This window comes from Hydra viridissima, unplaced genomic scaffold (genome assembly GCF_058129835.1).
Source record: "Hydra viridissima isolate aposymbiotic clone 2 unplaced genomic scaffold, HvirCarnegie_v1 scaffold_5, whole genome shotgun sequence".
Lineage (NCBI taxonomy): Eukaryota > Metazoa > Cnidaria > Hydrozoa > Anthoathecata > Hydridae > Hydra > Hydra viridissima.
In genome coordinates, this window is record NW_028324304.1 from 932,560 (window position 1) to 960,223 (window position 27,664).

At 28.3% G+C, this 27,664-nt stretch overlaps 1 protein-coding gene across 1 annotated transcript; it reads right to left on the reverse strand.

The window, feature by feature from the left end:
* Positions 1 to 1,916: 1,916 nt before the first annotated feature.
* On the reverse strand, positions 1,917 to 27,082 carry LOC149887719 (uncharacterized). The gene is made up of 21 exons (XM_090087243.1): positions 27,052 to 27,082; positions 24,437 to 24,646; positions 19,842 to 20,030; positions 18,994 to 19,044; positions 18,672 to 18,856; positions 18,404 to 18,602; positions 16,410 to 16,694; positions 15,885 to 16,202; positions 10,658 to 10,719; positions 8,287 to 8,375; positions 8,098 to 8,204; positions 7,534 to 7,610; positions 6,152 to 6,322; positions 5,216 to 5,507; positions 4,585 to 4,878; positions 4,268 to 4,475; positions 3,835 to 4,100; positions 3,475 to 3,541; positions 2,728 to 2,966; positions 2,356 to 2,547; positions 1,917 to 2,163 (listed from the first exon to the last, which is right to left on the reverse strand). Exons 1-21 carry the CDS (start codon positions 27,065 to 27,067, stop codon positions 2,141 to 2,143), a joined length of 3,540 nt encoding a protein of 1,179 aa, XP_089943369.1. The 5' UTR covers positions 27,068 to 27,082; the 3' UTR covers positions 1,917 to 2,140.
* Between the last annotated feature and the right edge of the window lie 582 nt (positions 27,083 to 27,664).

Genomic DNA, 27,664 nt, shown 5'->3' on the forward strand with positions numbered 1-27,664 from the left:
TACTGGTATTTTTTTTTTTTAATGGTTTAAACTTGTAAAAAAGCAAAATAGTAAAAATTCTGAGGTTCATTGTTATTCGGCATGCTAGAGGGAATACACACATGTCAAAAATTATTTTTTAAGTTTTCAGGTAATGACTCAGAGAAACGTTAAAGTTAAGTATCCCCTATATACCTTCGCTCTAAGACTAAAAAACTTTTACTTCTGAAATTGACTAAGTGTTGTGTTAATACATACAAAACATTATACAGCGATTTCTAAAATACAATTTTAGAAATAGCTGTATAAAGGACGATACATCTTGAATTAGTAATTTTTCATCGGTTATTTTTGTGTTTTTAACCTTTTATAATTGTAGTTTATAATCAGTTTAATATTTAAAAAGGCTTTTAAATGACAAATTTGTTCCGTCAGCCTTTTTCTGAAAGTTTTCTTTAAGCCTTCTTGCTTTGGTATATCTGAACTTCTTTAAGCATTCACTCTGTTTTTAGAGACATTCATATTTTCAACTATAGGAAGTTTTTCACTAATTTATAGAACATTTTCGCTTATTTCATAGATAAACCTCTTTTTTTCTAATAAAATTTGCCATTTACCAAGTAACAAACAAAATGGTTCTGAAGTTGAAAGTTTTACATAGTTGGGCTTTTTGTAGCGGGTGGGTTAAAATAATAGAAAATTTCCAACACCTTGGATGCGTTGATTTCGTATATACACATTGTATATGATGCCGAAAAAATATATAGAAGTCATTATCTTGATGCGACGTATCATATCGACGTTCATTGTAAGTTTTTTTTTCTTTTCATCTATAACTGTTTAACTTCAATTAAAAGCCTAAAAAAAATTTATAAAAAGAGACGTTTTGTTATGTTCATTCTGCTTTTTTAACAATTATAATAGTATAAACGTTAAACCAAAATTAAATGTTATTTTGTTTAAAACTCAATTTGGTTTTCCAACAATTATTGCTTTAAATGACATTTTCAAACTTGTTTCTCGAGCTTGGATGAACTTACAATAACACACACTCCTGCCCCCCCCCTCACACATCCACCCCAGAAACCATTACGTCAGCCTTTTTAGCTGTCAACGATGTTGTAACATTCGCAAATATCATTTAAACCCTTAATATCTCTCCTTGCAATTTTAAAGGGGAAAGGATTTGCCTCAGATTTTGTCTGAATAGTACCGAAAAAAAAAACTTAATATTTGCTGCCATGTCGAAGATTTTTTAAGTCTTTTCAAATAGCGTATTGTGTGTATATTTACTGTTTTCATAAGTATAACGTTCCACTTCATTGATATTTTAATCTACTGCTATACTTTTAACTGATTCAATTTCCCTATCTACCGTAGCTATTTTCAGTTTTGACCATTGTGCGTGGTTGCAGTATGAGACTGCGTCTTACTACCTTCAGAGCTCCATTTAATTTAATGTGGGATTTATATCACTATTTTAGTTTCAACTTTCTTTCTAAATTTAAGTATTTTTTGATGAGCTTTGTTAAAGCATTTTTAAAGTTAAAATATTTGTTGCTTAATGTGGCAAGTTTATTCTGGTATTCATGATCCATGTTTGTTCTACTATATATTAGGTCTTCAAGCTATTTATAATGTAATTTTAATTTTTTAAATGTTAATAGTTAAAAATATAAACTCCAATTAATAAATTAACAGAAATCTTTTTTGATTTTTTGCACAAGCATTATTCTCTGTTGATCTTTTTTTATTAAACTGGAAGTTAAGTATAAAATAGTGGCAGGGTTGGATTAGTCTAAGCACGTGCTTAGGGACCAAGCAACTTAGAGATCCTAGAATATTCCTGAAGTGGTATTCGCTCTGTCAGTACTTTAATAATAAAATTAAGCATAAACCTTAGGCATTAGTAACTTATATTAATATCTACGTTCGTGTTTCGTATTTATTAACCGTTTTTTATTTAAAATTATACTCCGATAAATTCCAATATTGAAAATTCCAGCTTCGTAGAAAAACTCTTCGGTATTACGGCACAACACGGGCTTCTAAACATTGGCCACTAAACCTCAATCTTTGTTGTTTTATTTTCATTTTCAGTCAAGCTCACAAAAATTCTTACGTCATGGTGTTCCTGATACTTACGTCATGTTCCTGATAGTTAATGTGTAAATGATGTTGTTTCTATAAAATATGTCAATTTAAAATATTATTTATTGGTTGTATAACATTAGATTTACTTAGATTTATTACAACAAAATTAAAATTAAAACTGAAAAGAAAGAAAGAGAGAAAGAAAGAAAGAAAGAAAAAAAGAAGCCACGCATGACTAAATTAATTACTAGTCTTTGTTTAAAGTTTAACAAAATCACTTACCATTAATGACATCATTTTCTTTCTTTTTCAATGCAACCGATTGATATGAGTTTGGTTTTAAGAACTCAGGTATGCATGAGTACAACTCACTCCGAGCTAACGGATTGAGAACAATTAGACATACAAACAAAAACAATCCCTGCAAGCTGTTAAACACGCAGAAAAACCATTGAAACACTATTGTCGCTTTTCCTAAAAAGTCAAACTTTACAGTTACTAGTCTTATATTTACACGCTAAAAAACAGAGCAACTGATTTGCAGACCCATTATCTTAATGCAAGTTGTCTTTATTCGTTCCAAGGCTTAAAAACTTGAAGTTTTAAACAGAAAACTAAAATTCAAAATCAACATTCAAGTTATGGATTGCGTACCTACAGCAAGTACAGCGAATAACCACGAAGTTCCCAATAAGCAGGAAAATATAAAAGCGTTGCAGACAGACTTTTGGATATTAGATAGCATTCCTTCTTTTTTAGCATTTACAAGTAGGTCAGAATTGGGTCTTAATATTATTATCATCACCAAGGAAAGAACAAATAAGTTTATTAGCATGATACAGGCTACCGGTAGCAGCAAACCAAAGTAAAACGGATAACCATTGACAGTGCAGCTAAAACAAAAAACTGCTGAATTTAATGTCTTAAGAGCGATTCCATTTATTCCAAACAAGACAATTAGAATAAGAGGGTTTTAAACCTTGAAAACCCTCTGCTGAAAAATTGTAGAAAATGGTTTTTTAGCACTTCTTTTTCACTTAAATTTAGGGAGTATAAACTAAAATTAATCTTTTTTTTTCTTTTTAAATCTATCCATTATATAAAATATTTATTAGTAAAAATGCTCAATAAGTGACGGTTGGCCGAATATTTTTTTGTACTATGGTACTGGAAAAAAAGTGCAAGACTGTAAATCACACTCTACTTGAACCTTTTTCTTCTAGTCAATTTGATTTTAAAAATTCAAAGCTAGATTCAAAAAGAACATTTTCAACAAAGATTACTCGAAACCAAACAATGATCATTTATCTTATTTTCCAGTACTAATAACATGATAAAAGGACTAATAACATGATAAAAGAATAAATGAAGCATTTTCTTAAATTGAGCGAGTTTACTTACAACTTTTCATTTCCAAGAGAGCCTTTATGCAAAGCTCCAATGTATCCAACAATTAAGAGTGGTGCACCTTCAAAAAAGAAAACTGTGAAGTACATAAGAGAGCTGGTATATTTCTGATTTCAAATTTAAGTGTATATGCATGTATACGACTGAGAATTGAGGTATATTGAAATTTTTATCCCACTCATTTAGCAATCGATATAACTCAATCCTATATTTCGATCATTAACTCTGCTTTGTTGTTTTTACCAAAAAAGAGCAGAACTCTGCTTTGTTCAAGTGAGTTATTCAGTGAATTATTTTGCGTAAATTAGAACATAACACATTTAAAAAAAAAAAAAAAGATTTAGCAACTCTTACCCCATGCAAATAATGAAGATTTCAACAAAAAAGATCTGGACCCTAATTTTCTTAATACAGTCACTTTCATATAAAGATTTACGCCTTCAACAGCCATCCAGCAAAGTGTAGTCAAAACAAAGTATTGCAGACCTGCTGCAACATATTTACATTTAGTCTCTGAAATTCTACGTCGTTCGGCTGCAGTAAGGAATAATATTAGCAAAGCCATTAATGAGAGGCACAAGAAGACATGAATTTTTTTTGTACGCTCCTGAATGAGTTTTCTTTGAAAAAACAAAACGAAAAATGTTTAAGTACATACAAAACAAAACAAGGATACAATAACAATGCAAAACAAGCATACATAAATATATATTAAAATTGCAAATTATCAATATTGGTATTGAATAAAGTGTAAATAAGTATTGAAAATGTACAAAAGTAAAGCCACCTTCGCATCAAGAGTATCACCAATGTGAAAAATAGCGCCACTAAAGAAATACAGCATCCGATCCAACTCACAATTTGCAATTCTAAAGGATTATTGCCGATTTGGGAGGTATCCAGTATAAGTGCAAAATTTGTTAGGTGGTTACAACGACAGGAAATATTTTCAGATGATTCTTTTACCTTATAGCACCCATTATTTGACCAAGCATCTAATCAGTTGTAAATATTTTTAATGATTCTAATATCTTTATTTTTATTCTATTGCAGAAAAGAAACAGATCTAATGCTATAAAATAAAAAAATACAAAGGAAATGTACCTATGGTTGAATTCCAGAAGAAGCAGTTAAAAGACCCTCTAAAACCTTGAAAGGGTGGTTTTTTAAATACAATTGAAATAGGCTCAGTTAGGTTATTTATGGTTTGACTCACAACATCGACAGAAACTACAGCACTTGTTATGACACTTTTTCTGTTTGATCCAGAATTCCAAATATTTATTGATTCATTTTTATTTAGAAAGAAATAAGGCGATCGATACACCACTGCAGAAACAATGGCCAAATGGTGAAGTGCTGTCTTTGGTATATAAATTGAAGCAAGAATATCTTCATCTACAAAAAATAATACATGCACAAGAAGGGTAAATATTTCTGCATTTTTAAATTAATCCCAAAACTACTTAGTTGTCATCAAGTTTAAATTCAAAAAAAACTTTTTCTGTAATCTTTCATTTAATATTAAGATCATAAGTTCACCGCCATTATTGAATGCTGTTTAAAAAAATTTAATAAAAATCAGTGCATCATCTTTTATTGACTCAGCCAGCATTCGGTTCTTTTTTCATTTATCAAATTCTTTCAGTATATTTTTTAAAATTTTTTAAAGTTTCTTAAAATTACTAATGATGAATCAGTAAAATTGCAAGTTTGGTGCGATGGACTGACTTACCTATAAATGTTACTTCTCCATAGGCTATTGATATATTCATTTCTGTATTTGACTTATTAAATGCAATAACAGTAACCCCTGTTTGATTTGCTACCTTCATGATCATTCCAACATTCTCCTTCAAGACAGAGAACTCGTTGTCCTTTTTAACCAAATCAGTGAAGCCTGCAGCTACAGCACCAACAGCAGTCAAAACTTTATTTGATGAATTATGAGAACTCTGGGCTTTTACAACTAACGATTGATTGACACCCAAAACTATACTTGCTAAACTTATGACATTTTCAAGCATCTAAAGTCACAAAAGTAAAAAAAAAAAAGTTTGTAATTTAACAAAAAATCTGCAGTGGGTAAAAAAAAACTTAATGCAATTCATAAGTAAATTTCATCAGAAAAAAAATGACAAAAAAAAGGCAGCTCACTTATTACCACATTTACTATATGCTCATTTCACTACTTCATATATATAATAAATAATTTTATTAAATTTGAACTTCTTTTTAAGAATTCTGCTCATGAATTCAATAGTGATAAAAATAAGATTTTCATAGTTACGTTTGTGACATATTTTCAAAATATTTTATGAGCAGCCATCATCATAAATACTTTTTACACAAAGAAAAAGTGATTTTTTAGCCGGCCAAAATGATTTCGATTGATCAATTTCTAATATCATTTCTATGAGCATAGATTGATTTCAGTTGATTTTTGTGCAAGAAATTTTGGAAAAAAACTTATTTTCCAACAATATAAGTTCAATATTTGACATTCACATAAATTAAAAATATCTCTTCATATTCCTAAAAATTAGATGCATTTCTGTAAATAATGTGAATGTCTAAATAGTTCTCATTAAAAAAATTTATCTTGAAATAACACTAGGTATTTCAAACTTTGCATAATATTTCAACTAAAAAAAATGGATAAAAATCTTACTTTTTTTGAGGCAGAAAAGCTTTCTTCAGCTGACAAAATTTTAAAAATTATATCTGCTGTGAGAGAAACATCATAATATGTACTAAGCAGTGAACTACTTGTCAAAAGCTCAGCTGCAATCGCAATCTTTTCCTCAACGATTTTTGCAGTCTCAGGAATGGTTTGAGATGACTAAAGAAAAACACATACATATACACATCAATCATCTGACATTATCTACTTTTATTTATAGGACTAACACCTTATTATTTTTTCAGAATTTTTAAGAAGTGTTTCAATGAAAATAAACTTTTCTTATTTAAATCCAAGACTTTGAAAGAATTATGACTTATAAAATCCTCTTTCCAAATTCTTTTGAAATTGGATTATTGACAAACTTTCAATTAAACATTTTTGAAAACAAAAGATATGTTTCTACTTAATTTTATTCGAGAGCATCAATTGCAATTACATTTCTAGGATTTTTCACAATGCTTCAGTTTAAGGAAGAACAGAAGTTGAAAAGAAATTGAAGCCTATAAAGAAAGTACACCAAGACCTGCTTAAGCATCTCTTGTAACTTATTTGTGAGATCTGCAACTGGATATTGATGTCTGTGAGATGACTTATGCTCAGGTCAACACTGCTGCATCATTCATAGGAGCAACTTTTGTGTACAGTTTTGCAGTGGTTCATCATGAGATGATGAGAAGCAGGCAAATAATTACTGTCAAGATTTAAAAGATCTATGCTAAAATCTTGCACAGTGCTGAGAAATCTAAGAAAAACCCACCTGCTCTACAATAATAAAAGATCACACATGACTAAGAAGACCAAACAGAATTTGTAGGAGCTAGAATGGGAAGTTTTATTTCATCCTCTATGTTTGCCAGACATCTTGAAGAACATAAAGACATGTTTGTCCTAAGATTGTTATTTATTCAAAACCATGAGCAACCATGAATTACAAAAAGTTTGATAAAAAACATGAACTGAAACTGGAGATTTCTAACCTCCTAAAATAGATAAATTTATTAGCGAGGCATTAATTCTGATAGATATTTCTACACACACATGTATCAGTGAGTACCTGTATGAATGTAATTATATTTATATAAAAAGTTCTTACTTTCATGAACATAAAGGATACATACAAAATTGCCTGACTTTTCTATGTCTTGTAACACATAGTAATGTATATTCCTCTGGCCATGCTCATGCAACATTTAATTTATGTATAATATTTAGAAAAAGATCAATGACTAAGTTTCCTCCTGACTTGATACAAGTCATTTTAAGGTTTCACAGGCTTTTTACAAACCTTGATACTTACAATAAGTTTATGCATGTAAATATTTATTGTAACCTCTTAAAATATAAACATTAAAAATAAAAACACTTACTTCATTTAAAGCTATCAACTTCTGAGTAATTGAAGATTGACATTTTAGAAGATCCAATTCCCACAAAGCTCCCACTTCTATATGTAAATTAAACAATTGGATCATAATTTTATAAAAAGAAAAAAAAAACTGCTTTTATTAATAGCTAAAGTAGATGGTTTGAAAGGAACGCAGAAGATTTAAATTCAATTTTACAAAAACAAAATAAGTTATAATAAACACTTGCATTTATTTTGCCAAAGACTGTTATGTCATTGTTAAAAATTAACATCAAAACCCAGGTTTTAAATGAGTATTTATAAGTTTGATGCAACAATATTTTTAAAAAATACAAAAATAAAAACCAAAAGTAACTCATTTAAACAGCACGATAATTTTCAAAATATGCAGTCTTAATCTAAAAATTTAAATCATAAAATTAGTTTTTTTAAGACCGCTTGACAAAACTCCACTTAAACTTGGTATAAAAGTACCTCATTTTGGAGTTTATTCTACACTTTGATGAATTTTCAGGGTTTCTTTTAAGCAACTTACCTATATTTAAAGGCCTACTATAAATATCACCTGGAACTTTAGTATTTAAGATCTCTTCCAAGGATCTGCATATATTGCTCCCCATCATTAGAGTAATGTTTTCATATAAAATTCGAAGTTTGATATCTTTAAAAGAACTGAAATGATAGTAAAAACTGAGTGAAACTTTTGTCCAAAATAAGCTATAAAAAAACAATCAAAAGCAAAACTTTTTTTCACCTCACAGTTGCTATAGCAACTCTTGATTTTGGCTTAAAACTACTCTTCTGTCTGAGCGCTTTATCCAACTCATACATTAAATTAGAAATCTGAAAAAAAAAAAAAAAAAAAAAAAAAAAAGGATACTTAACAATCTTTTTTAAAAAAAAGGCAGCAAAAAAATACTGAAGGCTCTTATAATGTTTGACTATGAAGAGTTTAAATAAATATAGCATTTTATGATTGAATGAGAAAACACAACACCTTGAGGTGTTATTTAAATGAACAACTATTTTGTTCGAATACAATTTTGATTCAAAAAACAAATTTTTTTACAATAATGTTTGTATGGTGGGCTTTTTTTTTATTTTTTAAATATATTTCATCTTTTTTTTTATTTTTTAAATATATTTCATCTTTGTTTAGATTTTGGTTAAAAATATAAATGATAAAAAAACAAAACAAATTCATGAAACAAAAAAGAAAAAAAAAAAATTATTATTGCTGCATTTAATGTTGACATTAAACATCCTTTAAGCAATGACTTTAATGGCATTTTTGGATCATTAAATGTTATAAACCAATCTAATGTAAATTATAAAATAGAAGAATAATTAAAAATTACCCAATCCTTTAACTCCTCTTTTGAATCTCATGGCACTTAAAAAATATATATTCTTTTTTCAAAAACATTTAAAAATAGAATAATACTTTGATACTTTTCTTATAACTTTAAAGGCTCTCAACCCATGTGGCATTTTGCTCACAACCATGCTCATAATCTTACACCTTTGAATCAAAATATTTTAAATCACAGCAACCACATTTACAGAAATTAAGTAAAATGTCATTTCACAGTATTTATTCAGATGTTTTTTGAAAGTCACTTTTTTTTATAATGCAGTAAACAAATAAAAATAAAAATGTTTAATTTTACAGAACTAGAAGCTATAAGAAGTTGTGGAGGTAACAACAGAATTAGCACTTAAAAATTAAAAGAGAATTATTAATCAGTGATAAAAACTAGTGATAAATTTAAAATAAAAAGAGTTTCTTGGAAAAGTAAAATAAAACATTAAAATTTTACTACAAAACTCTTGTTTATTACTTTTACATGTTTTATTACTTATTTTGCAGAGCTTAACATTTATTGTTTAACTTTTGACACTGCTCCTCATGAAGAATACAGATAGGATATTTTTAAAATCATTTTCTCCTCAACAAAAGAAGAAAAAATTACTCAAACCACATAATACTTGACTCTGAAAAGATAAAAAGAATGTGAAATAAAAAAAAAAAGGAGTAGTGTTTGCTTGTAATTAAACTCATAAGTATAAAGTTCAATTCAAATATTTTCAGACTTTCATTTTTCAGATTTCCAATTTAATGACACCATATTTTAATATTCTGACTGCAATTTTCTTGCAAGAAGAACATTACTTACTAAGATTCATTTAGAGAAGACTGAACAATTTTCAAAACATTGTTCACCTCGATCAAAAGATTTGTTCTGTAGATCAATGAAACATGTGATTTAAAAATGCTGTAAAAGATTTAGGTCAGCTATGACAAATACTGCCTAGTTTTTTGACAATATGCCATGAAAATAAAAATACTGAATTCATTATCCTTTAAAAAGTGGAAGAAAAAAAATATAAAATTATTGGCATTTCTTCTGGAACGATTTCTTCCGGAACGATTTCTTCTGGAACGATTTAGAGTGGACAAATTATGACTGCTGACTTAAGTATTGCATCAATAATATTTGATAAATCAATTTTTCGAGTAGATTCTATTAATTTATATATTTTTCACAACTGTAAATGATGTACAAAACTGCATTTCTATTTAAAAGTTCATTATCTTCAATTTTTGTTAATATTCTATGAAGCATGTCAACACAGTTTAAACAAACATAATTTATGTTTAAACAAACATAATTTATGCAAACAAAGTTTTGCTCTATATCTTGAGTTATCACTTTTATTTTGAGGAGAACTTTCTTTTTCAGAAGAACAAAAATTCAACATCTCCATTAACATCTGAATAGCTGAAGTATTTTTCATCATCAAAAACGAAGAAAGCTTCAGTATCTTTAACTTTTTGATGAAATTTTAGAGCTTTAATTGGCATTTATTTGAGAATCTTCAAAATTTCTTAAATAAAACTTTTTTAATGGAAAATTTTAATGCCGACTGTTTTTGGCTGATGCTAACATGTTGTTCCTCTAAATAGTTCAATATCTGCTGCTGTTTCAAGACATTTTTTAAAAAATTTTTCAATTTAAGTCCAAATATCTTTTTTGGCAAAACATATTTTACTAAAGCTTTTTGAAAGCCTTTTATCTACAAAACCTAATCTTTAAACAATCAGCTAAAAAACTTATTGTTACCATTTTCATATGCTTGGTATTGCCAAATGGTAATGATGTTGGCTTTAGGTCCACCATTATTTCTAAAAATCAACATTAATTGAAATTTTTTTAGTTTTTGGTACAAAAAAACTCAATCAAAAATAAACATAGATATACATAGTTTATGCATGTACATAGATGTTTATACATATCACATGAACATATATATATATGTACAGTAGTGTGCAAAAGTTTATAAACAGCTAAATTTTTAAATTATTTTTGTCATTAAATTTTCACTTTTCACTAAAAATGAATGAAGTTTTTAACATTTGTTCCTCTAAAATGATTACACAGAATAATTTAGTCAAAAAAACTATAACTTAAAACAGAAGAAAGAAGTTCAAATTTCATTGAAAACATAATCGTGCAAATGTTTATAAACTGCTCCATGACCCATTAAGAAAATCAAAATTTCATTAAGAAAAATGGATTTATATTAAAATTAATTTACTGGAGTTAATATTTAACTTAAATTGAGTATAAAAATTAATGGGAATTGTCACAAGAAAAGAAAAATTTAATAATACATGCTGTAGAGAAGAAGATTCAATAAGCAAATTTCTGAGCATTATGATCAACAATTAGCGTACTAATTAAGAAATATAGCGTACTAATTAAGAAATTCAATAAGCAAATTTCTGAGCTTTATGATCAACAATTAGCGTACTAATTAAGAAATATAGACACCAAAAGACACTTGAAAACAAGCATTGTCCAGGCAGGCCAAAGATAACTACAGAACATCAAGACTTTGGTAAGAAAAATAAAAATAAGATAAAAATTGACACCACATTTTCTTCACAAAAGTTGTGTCAATTTTTAAGATAGAACTATGTTGTTAAGTGCAGCGTAGATACTATAAAACGTTGCCTGTGTCAGCATAATTTGTTCGGTCATTGTCCCACCAAGAAACCATTAATAATGTTAAATAATTGCTTAGCCCAAAAAAAATTTGCAAAAGATCATTTGTGTTGGACTTCAAAAGATGGTCAAAAATCTTATTCAAAAACAAATCAAAGTTTACATAGTGATGGTATCAAGTAGATCAGATGTCCAAAAGGTGAAAGATTTGCTTCTAAGTATCAATTGCCAACAGTTAAACATGGCGGTGGCAATATAATAGTTTGGAGATCTTTCAGTCATGATTCTATTAGTCTAATTCATCACATCAAAGACATAATGGAGCAGAATGTATATTTAGATATAATCAAGGCGCCTAAATCAACGCTCATCAGACCCCACAAAAGGTGTTGGTTGATCCAGAGAGCAGGATGGTGGCCATGGAAGTCAGAAACTGCTAAGGAGTGTGTAACAACACACCTGCTGAATCAACTAGTCCTGAAAATGGATGGCGCTCAAGCGTCGTGCCAATACTTGGCCATCAAGGCAAATGGTGAAGCTTTGACAAGTAGAAGGGCATGGGGGTCATGATGTAGCCCTTGGTGTGAAACCTGGGTGATCTTGGTAGTAGTAACAAATACTCAAATGAGAACATTGAAGACCGACCAATAAAAATGATTTATTCTAGATGCTTTTGGATTGTTGGGTAAATAACCCCATAGATGTTCTTATCAACTTAGTTGACTCTATACTTTGTTGTTGTCGAACAATATTAAACTCTAGAGGCTATCCAACAAAATACTGATGTGCTGTGACAAAAAAATAAGAAGGAATTTGAAATAATATCCCTCTTATGAATTTTTTTACTTGTTTATAAGCTTTTGCACGATTATGTTTTCAATAAAATTTAAATATCTTTCTTCTGTTACAAGTTTTCATTTTTTTGAGTAAATTATACTATAATATAGGAACAATTGTTGAAAACTTCATTCATTTTCAGTGAAAAGTCCAAAATTTATGAAAAAAATACTTGAAAAATTTAGCCGTTTATAAACTTTAGCACGCTACTGTATATAAAATGCTTATAAATTAGGAAGGTGCAAAAAAGACATGGTTTGAAAAAGTACCAGCAACAATTTCTTTTTATACTAATATATATTTTAAGGAAAAAAAAAAGATTGCTTTGGTCAATCCTGTTAGAGCATAAATGTTTATGAGAATCTAAAGCAGCGATACTCAAAAAGAACTAATGAGATTGTCTAATTGTCCTAAAGTCTTTGATGCTCAACTTGACAAACTCAAGGTTTAACCAAAAGAGAAAGGCAAGCACTTAACCAGGATTTACTGGACTTTGAACTTCTTACCAAGCACAGTGGGCCAGGTGGTAGACAAAACCTCAAGAAAAAAATTCAAAATACTTCCAACTACTTAGTATATTATGTATATAAGAGCATAATGTATGGTTTAAAACATTATTGGTAGTTTGATAGTACATCATAAATGTACAATTATCATTTACAATTAAATATATTTAGAAATTTATTTATTAATTTTTATAATAAATATATCATCTATAACTATAACAACGAATAACTTTTAAATTATTTAACATATGCGAAATTAATTGACACATTATTAAAATTTAATTTTATAGAAAGTAATATAAAAATGCCACAACAAATTCCAAGGTCTTGATTTAAACTCACAGTTTCATTTTGAAATATAAAGGTCACAGTTTCATTTTGAAATATAAATTCTTATTTGTAATATTAAAATATTATATTAAAAATGACGCATGTAGTTTAGAACCTGCTGGAACAGCTTATTAATGATAAAATAAGTTAATACAATATATGTACAGCCTGTTGGTGCTGTTTAATTCTGCCCTTAGCTGCCCCTTTAGGTTTGGTAAACATTTAAAAAATTTTTTTGTCATAAAATGCTATTTGCGACAAACCTATTTTTTTGGCTTTAGTCAATAATAGGTGCTGTGCTTATTATACTGGCCTAATTAAATGTAGCTGAAATAAAAATAATGGCCATATTCATGTTATATTAGTTTATAGTGGTTGCACTAATAATGTTAAAATTATTTTTTTGTAGTTGATATGAAGATAAGTGATGTCCATAAACATATACAGCATTACCAACTAAAGCCTAGTGATAAATCATTTTCTTTGTCTGTAGAAGCTATTCTAGTCTCTATGAATTTGGGTTCTACTGGATGTGCTGCGTTTATAAAAGTGTATCAAAAGAAATGGAATGATGGAAACCGGGGAAATATAAAGTTTGAGAGTAAAAATAAAAATTGGTTGGCTCAAGACTTAAAATCTACATACAGTAATAATATGTCTAAGTCTGAGAATTCTAGTCAATCACATAAGATTGGTGGAAGACCAAGTTGCTTCTTTGAAGATGCATCTGACAAAACCAAAAGAAGAAGACTCAATGATGTCATAAATAATTTTACTACTGATGAGTTGCTCCACTCAGCAAAGCTTAAATCAAGAAATGAGTTCAATTATGAGGCTGCCAAGCAAGTTGCTGAGATATAAGAACCTTCTAGTCAATTTAAAAAGTATACACCTAATGAAGGTCTGGCATTAATTATAGATGATGGCATGTCAAAATCAACCTACCAACTTATCCGAAATGGAGTTGAAGAACGTGACTGCCATATATATCCTTCATACAACAACATAAGATTGTCGAAAGCTAAGTGCTATCCAGAGAACATCTTTGTTGATGATTATTCAGCACAAGCACCACTACAAGAATTATTAAAACATACAGTAAAAAGACTCTGTGAGGTGCAAGCCATCATCTACTGGATATTGTTGTCCAATAAGATTTTCTTTTCAAAAAGAAAGCAAAGCTGTTGTCCTAGAAGAAGCAAAATATTTAGAATCTGAAATAGAAAAATGTGGCATTTTTAATGTTAATTTTGGTGGAAAAGAAATGGTTGTCAAAAGTATTATTGAACTGACCATGATTGATGGCAAAATTCAAACTATTCTGTCTGATGTGACTAATTCAACTCAATGTTGCTCTGTGTGTGGTGGGTCTCCAAAAAACATGAATAACTTAGAATTGGTGTTGAAATCGGACAATGCTAGTAATTTAGAACTGAAATATGGTCTTTCTAGCCTGCATTCCTGGATTGGGTTTTTTGAGATGGTATTACATATTGGATATAAGCTGGAAACTCAAAAGTGACAGTCTAGAGCTATTGAAGATAAGGAAAATGTTAAGCAAGTGAAGAAACGTATCCAGACAGAATTTATAAACCAAATGGAACTGGTTGTGGATTTCCCAAAAAGTGGAGGATCTGGTAAGTGAAATTACATAAATACTTGTATATAAATCATCAGGTTAACTATCACATATATGCAATTTGTAGGTACCAGTAATGATGGAAACACCGCCCTACTATCAATCAACTGCCAAAATTTTGAAAGTAGATGAAACTTTTTTATTTTATTTTTGCATCATTCTAGTCACTTTATCATCTGGACTTGAAATTGATACAGTCAAATTTAAAGACTATTACTGCTCTTAAACTTTACATATTCAAGTATTCCTGGTATTACATGTCACAATCAGTACACAAAATTTTAGTTCATGGCCATGCCATCATTGCTAGACAGTACTTGCCAATTGGACTGATGTCAGAGGAGGCCCAAGAGGCCCGCATCAAGGATTTAAAAAAGCTTAAGGAAGATTTCAGTAGAAAGACTCCTAGAATAGACACAAATTGCAACCTGGTTAACAGACTACTTGTATCTACTGATCCTGTCATAAAATCATTTAAGAAAAGGTCATAAAAAAAATGGTAAGAGTTTTAAAAAAATCCCCAGTGAAGTTCTGGCTTTGCTGAGGGAATCAGCTCCACCTTCTTCTTATTCTTTGTAGCTAAACACAATTTGTTGTTTGATTTTTGAAAAAAAGGTTGATTTAAAAAAAAAATTTTACTAAGCCTATTAATTGTAATTAAATTAAATATTAATTGTTATTAAAAATTAAAATATTCTTGATAAAAATAAATAATATTCCATATACAATGATTATTTATATATCTAAATGGGTTTGGGGAGCAATTGGGTAATAATTAGGTTTTGTTCACCATATCCCATATACCTGAACAACTGTGCAAGGATAGATTATGGAAAACATAACAGGGGACTTTGTGCGGGGGTTTATTCGATAAACCAATTTGCAGTTGATTACAGTAATGGCTACATTTAAAGATTATTTATAATCTAACTTTCATTTTAATCCATGGCCAGAAATCAAATTACAAAAACAATGATTATGCAAATACTTTAAAAGAAATGTAAACACTTGAAAACTGTAAGAAGATAACCTGTTATGGCATCAGACTTTTGTTCTGCAAATATCACTGTTATATTTTCACGTTCTTGTCCTTCTACAAAACTTAGCCGTTGATGTTGTGTACATGAACTTGTCAGATAAACTCTAACACCAAGAATATCAGTCTCATTTTTCAATGATGAAAAACTAGCAGTACTACCATTTTTTATGCAAACTTCATGAACAACAGTGTGATTAACATCTAACCATTCAACATTATGAGCCAAAGTACAATGGTCTTTAAGTATTGCTTCCCAACTCACTATCACAGTCTCATTTAGTAAAAATACCTCCAATGTTTTTACTTTTGCTGTAAGAAAAAATTTTTCTCAATAAAAATCAAATTAAATACTGCCATAAAGATAAGCTAAAGATCAGACAACTAAGAATATCTAGATGCTTTGAGTTCAGCAAAAAAGAAAAAAACATTACTGAACTTTATAGCCAAAATCTGAAAGATCTGAACCAATTAGCAGTAAATATACTGCTAATGGTTCAGACCAATCAATAAACTTACGGAGCACTACTGCAGTTGTATTTTGAGTAACAGTTGAAAACTTCCCAACCAATTTGTGAACAAAAGTTCTCCCACAATCTGAGACATCAAGAGGACCAATTTGGTAAACATATTTGTAACTGTTGTTTCCTATACTACTGGAACTGGTTAAACTAATTGCTTTCTCTCCAAACAGTAATATGCTTACAGGCTTAGGTACACCAAAACCAATAAATGTATATGTATTTCGGGAACCTTCAGCAATTTCAAGCTCAGCATTGAATAATGTTATCACTTTAGGGTCGACTAAATAATTGCACATAAAATAGAAATCCTTTTTTGCAAAATATACAAAATGTAATATATTTCTTAGGTTAAAACAACCAAAATATAACATAATTATTAGGATAGCAAACCAATGCAGGTTATACTTCTAGTGATAATCTAGTAATGCCTAATTTAGTATAACATTATATCAAAACCACCATTTGACTAATACAGAATATAATAGCCAACATGCAAATCCTGAGACTAAAACTAAGTACCAAAATAAAAAATATATTACAAGAAAATAGCTAAGTTGCTTCTAAAGAAATATCAACTAAAGGATGTAAATCGAAATAAAATTTTTGAATGTAGAAGTTTAATCCACAATTCCTGCTGCTACATAAAATTACTACTTTCTGCATGAGAATTTACAACCACAACAAAAGTTCTAATTTTCACAATTTGGTACAGAAATGAAGGAAAAAAAGTTAAGAACAAATAAGGATGATACTAAGCAAAGCTCAAAACAAGTATGAAGGAAAGTTAGAATTTATTTCATAAGCAGTAAAATGACAATTGCTTTTAGTAGTTTGCTAGCTTGTTGATAAAGATATTGCAAAAGTAAAAAAAAAAACATTTGTGAAGCATAAAAGTTCATCTAGTGATTATATATAAAGTTAAAACTGTGAAGCCAATATAAGATTCCTAATTTTAGCTGGACACATATCATGTTGTATCTTGCTGATTGTATATCAAGTGCAAAGTATTATTGCATTCTTTCTAAGAGAAAAACCAATGCTTTGAGAATAGAAGTTGTATACATCTTTTTCTTGACAGCAATCCTACAGCAAAAACTTTAGGATTGAAGACAAAGCATCAGCTGACAATGGAACTAACAATAAAAGATGCAATTAGAATCTACACTTTCATTCAAACTGTACTATCTTTTATGAAAAAAACTTTAGAAAGTTAATGAAGTTTAATAAAAATAGCAGAAGCATACAACCAATCAATTCCCAGGCCAACTCAGCTAATAAAAGTAGATGGGTTGACTTAGGTATTAAGCATAGAGAATTATTTTTGAAAACCATTCAAAACAGAAAAGCTGAAAGTGTGTGTAAATGAAAAGAAAATAGTCCTCCTATCTTTAGAATTTAATCTCTTTGTCTAGGGGCCTCTATGCTGCTTTTCCTTAAAAATCAAATCAGTAATAAATCACTCAGCTGAGCACATTTGTTGTAAAAAAGACTGCGTGGACAATTTGAAGGTAAATAAGTTTTTAAATGTTAATAGTAGTAAATTAGTTTCTTACAAAAAAAAAAAATAAAAAGTAACCCTTAAAAATAAGATTTTAAAATACCATCAATGCAAAATAGCAGATCAAATTCAAAATAACTTGGCAGAAGTGGTTGTAGAAATGTCAGAAAATAAAGCTGATTTTTCAACCTCCAAACATTACCTTATTTGAAACACATTTCTTATGTCACTTCACTTTAAGATATAATAGATCAGGCAACTATTATTGTTTTTGATTTTTATTGATTATGTTTATAATTTTAAAAAATTAATAATTCAACACTTAATTACATGTAAAAAAAAAGAAACCAATATCAAGTCAAAACTTATCACTACATTAAATTCTTTTTTTCTAATAAGTATTGAGCTTTATCAATCAAAACCTTGTAAATAATGTTATCATATTTAGTGCTGTTAATTATGAATTGATTACAGATTTCAAAAGAACTGACCTGAAACTTTTTCGCAAATATATGAGGTTGGTAAATCACAAGCATATGTTGACCAAAAGCCTTTTGTCATCAATACACAGTTGCAGTTCTTACATTCTGCAGGTTCATTAACATTCCAGTTGCTTAATGTTTCATTTAGAATCTTTCCTCCATACCAAATAAAACTTGTGTGGTTCTTAAATAATCCAATCCAAAAGTTCTAAAAACCCAAATACTAATTAATGAAACAATTATTGCAACGCCGCTGAACACAGAGTAGGAAATTGACCTGTGTTTTGTTGGCAAGCTTAGTTATTAAAAATATCTGCTCTTCCTTGCTGTCAATAACAAGTAAATTGCTAAGGTTTTCCTCACAATCTGACTGAGCTTTTTCTGCAGATGCATATATGCGAGTATTTATATCATAGCATGATTTTCCCCATGTAATCCAACCAGGTTCACAGATTGGTGATTCTAAGGAAGTCATTATGTTTAAAAACAAAAAAGTGTACAAAACGACAGAAATATACAAGTGACAAAAAAAAAAAAACATAATTCAAGAGCATTTTTTACTTCTGATGTTGAATTATGTTTTTGAAAAAATAACTCACCATCAGTATCATTCAGCAAAGTAGGACTGTTTGTAACTTGTGGTAACAATCCTAATTATTTTAAAAAATAAATTTATATTAAAAAACTGATTGCACTTTGGAAAACACCTAAATGATATATCTGACATAAATTATATTTTAAAAAATTTATTTGCTTTCAAAATTTTATGTAAATAATATCGGAAAAAACATTACATTTCATAAAAACAAATTTTTTAATTTAAAAAAAATAACCATGGATTGATGGAACTAAGAAAATCTATAACTATCATATAAAAGATTGGTTTAACAAACCAAAAATCTTTTATAGAGTTCAATTTTGTTAAAGCAAATAAATAAAATCATTCAAAAAAAAGTAGGATATTGGTTTTGCACTTAAGCTTAAACTGTACAATTTTAATTACTCATAATTTCAATATTGTTACTGAGACAAGTATTTACTGGTTATTTTTTTGTAACTTTTTAAAGCATTTATTCAATTTTTTTTAACAGTTCTATCACGTTAACACACAACTTCACTTTCAAACTTTTTTTAAAAAAATACTAAAACTGTGTATAACTAAACAAAGCATTTACCAATCTTGGCCTTCTCTCTATAGTAAACATTAAATTCATTTATCACTTGGTTACTAAACAGGCTTCAGCATAAGAATAATATTAACTTTTATTTTGATAATCCCTTTTTTAAAACCCATAAAAAGGATGGATGATAATTTTCCCAGAATACATATATAAAAACTTTAACTTTTGAATAAATTGGCAATTGCTAGAAACAGAATTTAAGTATTTCAATTTTGTTAAAACTGTTATAGCAATAATATGAATCTATCAGTATAATAAACTTATACCTAATTTGGTTTCACAAATAAGTGAAGCTTCACGATTGCAATTAAAATCATTCCATTTCCCACCAAAATATATTGCAGCACAGTCTTCTTCAAGCAAATCATTTGGCTCTTTGTCATCCCAATTAGTAAAATTCAGCTGGGAGCCATCGATCCATTCAAACTTGCCTTCCTCTTTTATGTCATTCAAACCTAAAGAATAATTTTTTTAAAAAAACTTAAAAGTATATAATATGCATTTTGTAAGCCGCATGATAGTGAAAAGTTCAAGCATCTGATATCAGCAAACGAAACACCTTTCTAAGCATAAAATTCAAAAATTATTCCATGTAAACTACAGTGAAGAATCAGTTAATATCAGATAATAAATGATAAGTGCAAGTTAATAGAAAACTATTAAATGGAAACAAATTGATATTTTAGTATATTACATTTTACTTTATACTTATTTTAATTTTAAAAATACATCCATAGGAAAGTCAAGTTTGAAGAAAACAATTGCTAATTGTGTTTCTAAGGAGAACTAGACATTAAGTGTAAATTAATAGAAAACTATTTAAGTAAATGGAATCAAATTGATAACATGGGAAATGCCATCAGTATACATCCCAGTGTTTGACAATATGCTTCATGTATTTTGAAAAGGTAAAACTGATACTTCTATATTAACTATGTAAATTATTCTTATCTGAAGAATGTCATATTTAGCAAGTTTTTTTTTTCAAAAGCCAGTTTTTACAAAGTTTAAGATCTTTTTTTTTTTCAATGTAAAATGCTTATGTACTAGTTGCTTTGTTGTTTTCAACTTTTAAGATTCTTCCAACATGGAAAACCATTGTAACTATTTTAAATGAAATATTTATGGGAAAAAAATGTTTTTGTAAGCAATTTTTAAAAAGTTGTGAATTAATGTCTAACAATTTTTCCCTATTAATAACTGTAACATCAATTACCTTTTAAATGTTTCACCTTTTACTGTCAATTTGATAAAATCATTCATTCATTGTCAATCATTATTTAAAATTATTTTATTTCTACTGATTATGTGCAGATTACATGACCATTATGCATCAGCATAAATAATGCATAGACTCCAATAAAGTAGCAAATTAACAAAAAAGTGAACAACGATTCCCAAAATTTAAGAACCTCAGAGAGTTTTAGAGCAGCTTCACCAAGTACCGTTGATTTACTCATTACTTTTATTATGTTAAAAACATTTCAGGTGAAGCAAGAAAAAAGTAAGAAACAAGTTATTTTAAAAATCGTCTCAAAAAAATTAAGTCTTATTTTTTTAGGGATAACATGATAAAGCACAAAGCATTAGGTCTAAAAATAATAACTTTTTGCCTTCATCTCACAATAATGTGCATTCATGATAGGATAAAAGCAAAATCTCTATCATATATCATGAAAATATAAAAACATCAGCTTTTTATTTCACGTATCCTACTACCCCTTGGATATCCTGGTAAAGTCTAATGAGAAGTTGTCATAAAACTTTTGAGCAATGAGTTAAGCAAATTTTATTATAATTTTATTATATATTTTATTATAGCATCAATGGTAACCATAACAAAAATAAAAGGAAATCTCCACTCTGTAAATATTACAAAAATTTACAGTAATGGATTTTTTTTTCAAGCAACATTAAGTATGAAGGATGCTAATGTAATAGGTATGAAGAATGACTTTATTGTAAACTTACTAAAACCTTCAATGAAAACCATTAAAACTGTATTTATTTAAATTCACAAAAGGATTGCTTTTCATGCACCAATTAGAAAACCAATAATGATGGACAGAGAAAGACTCAAAAAAGTAGGGTGGTGTAAGGAGAGAATTCCTTGGTCTATGAAAAAAAAGGAGCAATTAGAGAAATACAGATATTAATTTTGTTTTAAAAGTCAAAACTAAAATTTTTTATACTCTCAATCTTAACTGATAATTGATATACTCAAATATATATTTTCTTTACGCTTTAATACAATCTAATATTTAATATATATTAGCCTAGTTCAACATGAACTTGATTTCCTTTGATATTAGATAAACTACTTCTGTCAGTGTGAATATATAAAGAATATAAAAAATATAAAGAATATTTTTATTGCTGAAGAAAAAAGATCAGGGTTTTAAAAGGCAAATGAAAATCATAAGTATTGGTCAATAACTGTAAAGAATTTTAAATTTGAGGGATTTTGTTTGCGGCTGGTGGCACATTGATTTACTGAACTTTTGATTTCTCCTGTAGAGTAAGTTAAGTTTCTATTGTGAACTAAATGGTTCATTCTAGTAATACCTAAATAGCAAAAATTATAAAGAGGCATTGCTAATTTACTTTGTTTTCAACTCTTTGAAAACATATTGAATTTGTGCTTCGCTTACTCATAAAATTCTTCATTAGGAAAGTATTGTATGTTGTAGTTAAAGCAACTAACTACATTAACACATAATTTTTTTACCCTTACTTTTTACTTGTCTGCTTTGATTGAATATTTATAACAGCTTATTGACTTTTTACATAAGTAACATGGCGTTCTGTTAAGTAGCATCTCCACTTCCCAAGAGCTTCAAATTGTTTGTTGTTTAGTTTGTCTTTGTTTAATTAAATAATACTATTCATTTGGTTTAATGTTGCAGATTGAGTCCTTCCTGCTACTACAATGTTATCCATATAGCATAGGTATCTTTTTGCCATTCCTTTGTACTGACTATAATTTGTGCTCTGAAAGTGATACTTTCTTAATTTCATTTTTAGAAGCCAAATTTATTTGATACAAAATATTGGAGGAATGAGGTTTGAAGAATGAACTTGGTAGCCAATTTTAGCCAGTTAAAACAATTTTATTTCTCTAAATCTTTAAAAATACTTCTTCGAAAAAAACATCACAATAATTTCAAACTTTTATGTACAAAAGAGAAAAGTCCACATTAATATTATTTTATGTACAAAATAAAAAAAGCTTTGTTTTGATTTCATGTTTAAAAGTATAATTTTTAAATTCTAAAACACAAAACTAACCACAGTAGGTGCCTATAGACTAAACTTAAAACTTGAAAACTCCAGATCTTCATGTATAAATTCATCACAAATCGACAAATTATTTACTTAACTGAAACTAATTTATTATGATGATGATGATGATGATGATGATGATGATGATGATGATGATGATGATGATGATGATGATGATGATGATGATGGTGTTAGAATAGTTGAAACTGATGTGAGAGATTTTTTATAGAGAGAATAACAAACTCAGAAAGAAAAGCTAACAACTTATGCATTATTACAAAAATCTTGTTAAAAAGGTCACTTAAAGCAAAATAAGGTTTAGAAAACCCTGTGGGAAAATATCAGCAAGACAGAAAATGTAAAATTGGCTTAAAACATTGCTTTTATCCAATATTTTACATTTGTCAGGGTTTATGCAACATCAGAAGAGCAGCAGGTCCAACTGCTGGTAAGTGTGGTGCTTGCCAAAGTGAAATACAAATCACTGATAGAGAACCGAGATTTTTCTTTGAAAGACATCCTACAGCACCAAATGCACATTCATTTCTGGTTACCTGTTTGCAGTGTGATTATTTTCTTTTTTAGAGTTAAATGCTAGTCTTCTTTGTCAATGTTTAGACAAGGTATAAAAGCAATTAAGAATTGTGTAACTATTAAATCAAGCTAAAACAGCATGTTTTCTTGTCCTAAAAACATACATAAAACTTTATAAATCATACTTTATGGATTAATTGCAAAGATTCTGCACCATAGTTTTCTAAAATCTGTAATATTACATTAAAACTGAAATAAAGTGCTTTGGTGATACAAATTGAATTATCAATGAGTCCCAGTTTTAACAATAATTACAACTAAATGATATGTAACATTGAAAAACTCATAAATATGAATTTGAGAAACATAAATATAAATTTGAGAAACAAACCTTACAACTTTGAAAATTGATGACAATAACATTACAAAAAAAAAGAAATAGAAATTTTCAAATTACATATTCAAAAAAAATAAAATTCTACCATTTTCAAAACATAAGAATTCCTGGAAGTCAATAGCTAACACTAAACTAATAATTAATTGTTTTCACTCCCAAGTTTTTACAATTTGCTTTGTTGCTTATCTTGGTGATAATTTACTTCAAGAAAAAGTTCTTTTTTAAAGTTTCATTTGTTTATTAATTCATGATAATATTCATGATATTTGTCATGCATAACATTAATAAATTTCTTAAGCATTATAAATGTAACATGCTAAACAAAAATTAAATCAAAAATATTCAAAAATATTCTTTTGTGCTAAACCATTTTAATAAGGATGTTAATACAACAAAATGTTTTAAAACTAATGCTGACATAGTAGAGAAAAGACTGGTAACCAGAAAACCTAAAGTCTTTTAAAAACTTTATCTAATGAACAAAAAGCCACAAATGATTGTATAGCAGCTGTTTTTGATTTATAAATGTTTATTGTAAATGTTTGTGGATTGAAGCACTTAATAATGCTTTTATTTTTTAACACTATAATGATTGAAATCATCAAATATACATACAAATATATATAAAAATAGAAAACCTATGCATACCAATCCAAAAGATCCGTCTGTTGGTAGAAGTTATTTGCTGCAAAATAAAGCTATTTTCTGCTTCACTTGTTATAATGACTAAATCACCACCAAACTTTTGGCAAAACATTTGTGCATCAGCCATAGCATATCCTCGTGATTCTTTGTTAAAAAGATAACAAGAGCCATTGAATTCTTGCCAACCATCAATGCAGCTGTCACTGAAGGACACTAATCAAATTAGAAATAAAACCTTAAAAATATATAAATAACTTGAGTTAAAAAATATAGCATATAAAAAATAACCAGATATATACACTGGCCATAAAAAGGAGCCTGTGTTTTAATTGAACTAAAATTGGAAAAAGAATTGTAATAGTTTCCCTGCAGACATTACAAAACTGAAATCATGTTGAAAGCAGTTCTTTCGCCATCACTACAAGCATCAGTAGGTCCTAGCATTCCATTATTTAAATAATTTTAGTCTAAGATTGGTGCTAAACCAGAAAAGTAAACTTTTTTTTTTTGAAAGTGTCTCAAGAGGATGGAATTTTCATAGTTCGAATTTCTTATTCATTAAGATTCAAGTAATAAGCAATAGTATTTTTTTTTTAATTTTTTTGGCCTTTTTTTAGGTAAAAGATCTCAAAGAGAAAATCCTCAACAAGAAAAGGATGCAATCACTTCCATAGCTGCTAAACAGTTAATTAAATGCTAACCTTTGTGTTGATTACAGTAAATTATTGCAACCTACAATGTTGGTAGGAAGTACTCCACCAGCTGGGGTAAAATTTAATAAAATAGAAGCTTACCATGGTGCGCATTGGGTTTCATAATACATTTAATCAAAACATTCATGTTTAAGAAACAATTTAAGATATTTACATAAGAGAAAGCATTAAGAAATTAATTGTCTGTAAAAACTTAAATCAAATTTGGTTTTTATAGTAAGTTTAAAAACCCTTGCTGGTAACTATCAGAAGAACTAAATTGCCTTGTCTTTCTTTAATCATGGCGGCTATTAGATGATTTGAAAGATGATACAAACCCTAACAAGACCATCAGATCCAGAAACACTTAAAAAATCAAAAATAGAAACTGACTCTAGCATAGAAAAAGTTCATGAATATTTTGTAAATTCAAACACAATGTTATTTTTTACACATACTAGGAATTTCATCATCATTTCTCAATAAAAATGTTGAGGACTGGTTAGTGGAAGAAAGTTTCTGAAGTGTTTTCACAAAACAAATTGAATGTTTTTATTGAAATTATGAGAAACATAATAATAAATTGGTATATTAGGCCTACTGGGGCACTTCAATTTTTAAAAAAAGTAACAATGTTTGTTGTACTTCTTAGGTGAAATGGAAACTGATAATTACTTCAGATGGCATCACCAACCACTAAGTATTGATGCTTTCACTTTAAAATTTGACATTTTAGATATCTTCTTTACTAAAAATATTAATTTGAGAAAATATTTCATTACTTTTTCTTCTTTATGGTGCTCAGTTAAGGATTTTTACTTTTTTCGAAAAAAAAGTTTTTTATCTCATTTTTGCGTCTCCTATTTATATATCTTTCTTTACTTAAAGAGGATGTGCATTTAAAGCTTAAAAAAAAAGAGATGATTAAACTTATTATAAATGCAACACAAATATGTGAGAATGATAAAATTTTTAGTCCATAACATATTTAACTTTACCAGTGATCATTGCAGCTGGTCAATCCAAAGTCATATTTTTTTTTTCTCATTACATTTGACCTCTAACTTATAGAACATTTAATTGATATAAGACTAATTAGCCAGAGTGCTTTTATTGTTACATTTTTATTGGATACAAGACAGTGGTACAATTACATTTCTTTGAGTTTAGTTTAAAAAATCTAATCCATAGTCTCTAACTTTCTTTTATAACTTGATCAAAAGTATTAGATTTTCAATTTACATTGCTCAGCCCCAGAAAAGCTTTATAAATGAAGTCAAAACAATTTCTTAGTTTAGTTAGGAAATTTATAAATTGTTTTAAAAGACCTAACTTAATATGGAATGATGGAAATACATTTGCTTTTGTTAAGTAATGGTCATTTTTATATCATAACAGTAAATAATTTTTTTTTTATATCATAACAAATAAAAATAGAATCTCAAAACAGTGAGATGATTGGATAGCTGATGAAGCAAATTTGGATAGTAGTTTGTTTTTTTACATTTTGCACTTAAGCCTTTATTAAGAACAAAACAGATTAGCATATGGTACATGATCAGATTAAAAACTTTTTCTGACTTTCTGCAAATTTTTTAAGAAGTTACCATTATACAAAAAAATTGAAATAGAATAAAAAACATCAGTTACATTTAAACATTACCACCAGGTTGAATACAACTATTGAAGCTAATATCAAAAACATTTTGATGAAAAACCTCTACAATTAAACTTAGGCTCTAAACTAAATTCAGCAGCATTTAGCTCAGATAACTTAAATAAAATAAAAAAAATTTAAATTAACTAATCATTAATTAGGAGGGGTTATGATGCATATCAGATTACTCAATTGACAGTCCCCTCCTCTGCAGGAAGTGCGCTATTTATTTTAACCCTTTGCACTCGAGACTTTTTTGTTTGACCTACCAGGGTAATTCCGCATCAAATCACCCAAAATTTAGAAAATTTTAAACTATGGGTACTCAAATTTTTTAAAAACTTTTTTGGCTATTGCATCTTAAAAAGAAAAGTTAACACATAAAATTTCAGCTAAAAATATTGAGCGGTTGATAAGATCTGCAATTTTAATATTGACCTGGTTTCCCAAAATGACCCGGTTTTCATAACATTCTGAAAAAACATTTTTCTTAAAAAATAAGAAATAAAAATAGCAAAAATATAAAAATAAACTTATATAATGTTTATTTGATGCTGAGGTCAATAAATGTACTTAAAATTCTCAAATATAAAAGGAACATGCTTAAAAGTTAATAAAACAACTAGTTTCTATAAACCAACTTTGGGGCCCAATATCTCAAAACACCCCCGTCAAATTTTTTTTTTTGTTTGCTGTTAATATTTTCAGCTGCTTATAATCTTACTAGACACAAAAAATCTAACTGGAAAAACAACTGAAACATATGGAACTTTAATTTCAAAGATGTATTACTTTTTCAAGAAATTATTTTAAAAAACTTGCAAATAGAATTCTGTAAATTATTATTTTTAGTTTATAGACTCCTTTAAAAAAACAGAAAAA

What these genes read in the sequence shown, in the direction of transcription:
- LOC149887719 (XM_090087243.1), bottom strand. An exon ending in GCTTTTCTGCCTCAAAAAAA is followed by an intron (nt 5,508 to 6,151) that starts GTAAGATTTTTA and finishes TTGTGACTTTAG; the next exon opens with ATGCTTGAAAATGTCATAAG. An exon ending in TCTCTTGGAAATGAAAAGTT is followed by an intron (nt 2,967 to 3,474) that starts GTAAGTAAACTC and finishes TTTTTGTTTTAG; the next exon opens with CTGCACTGTCAATGGTTATC.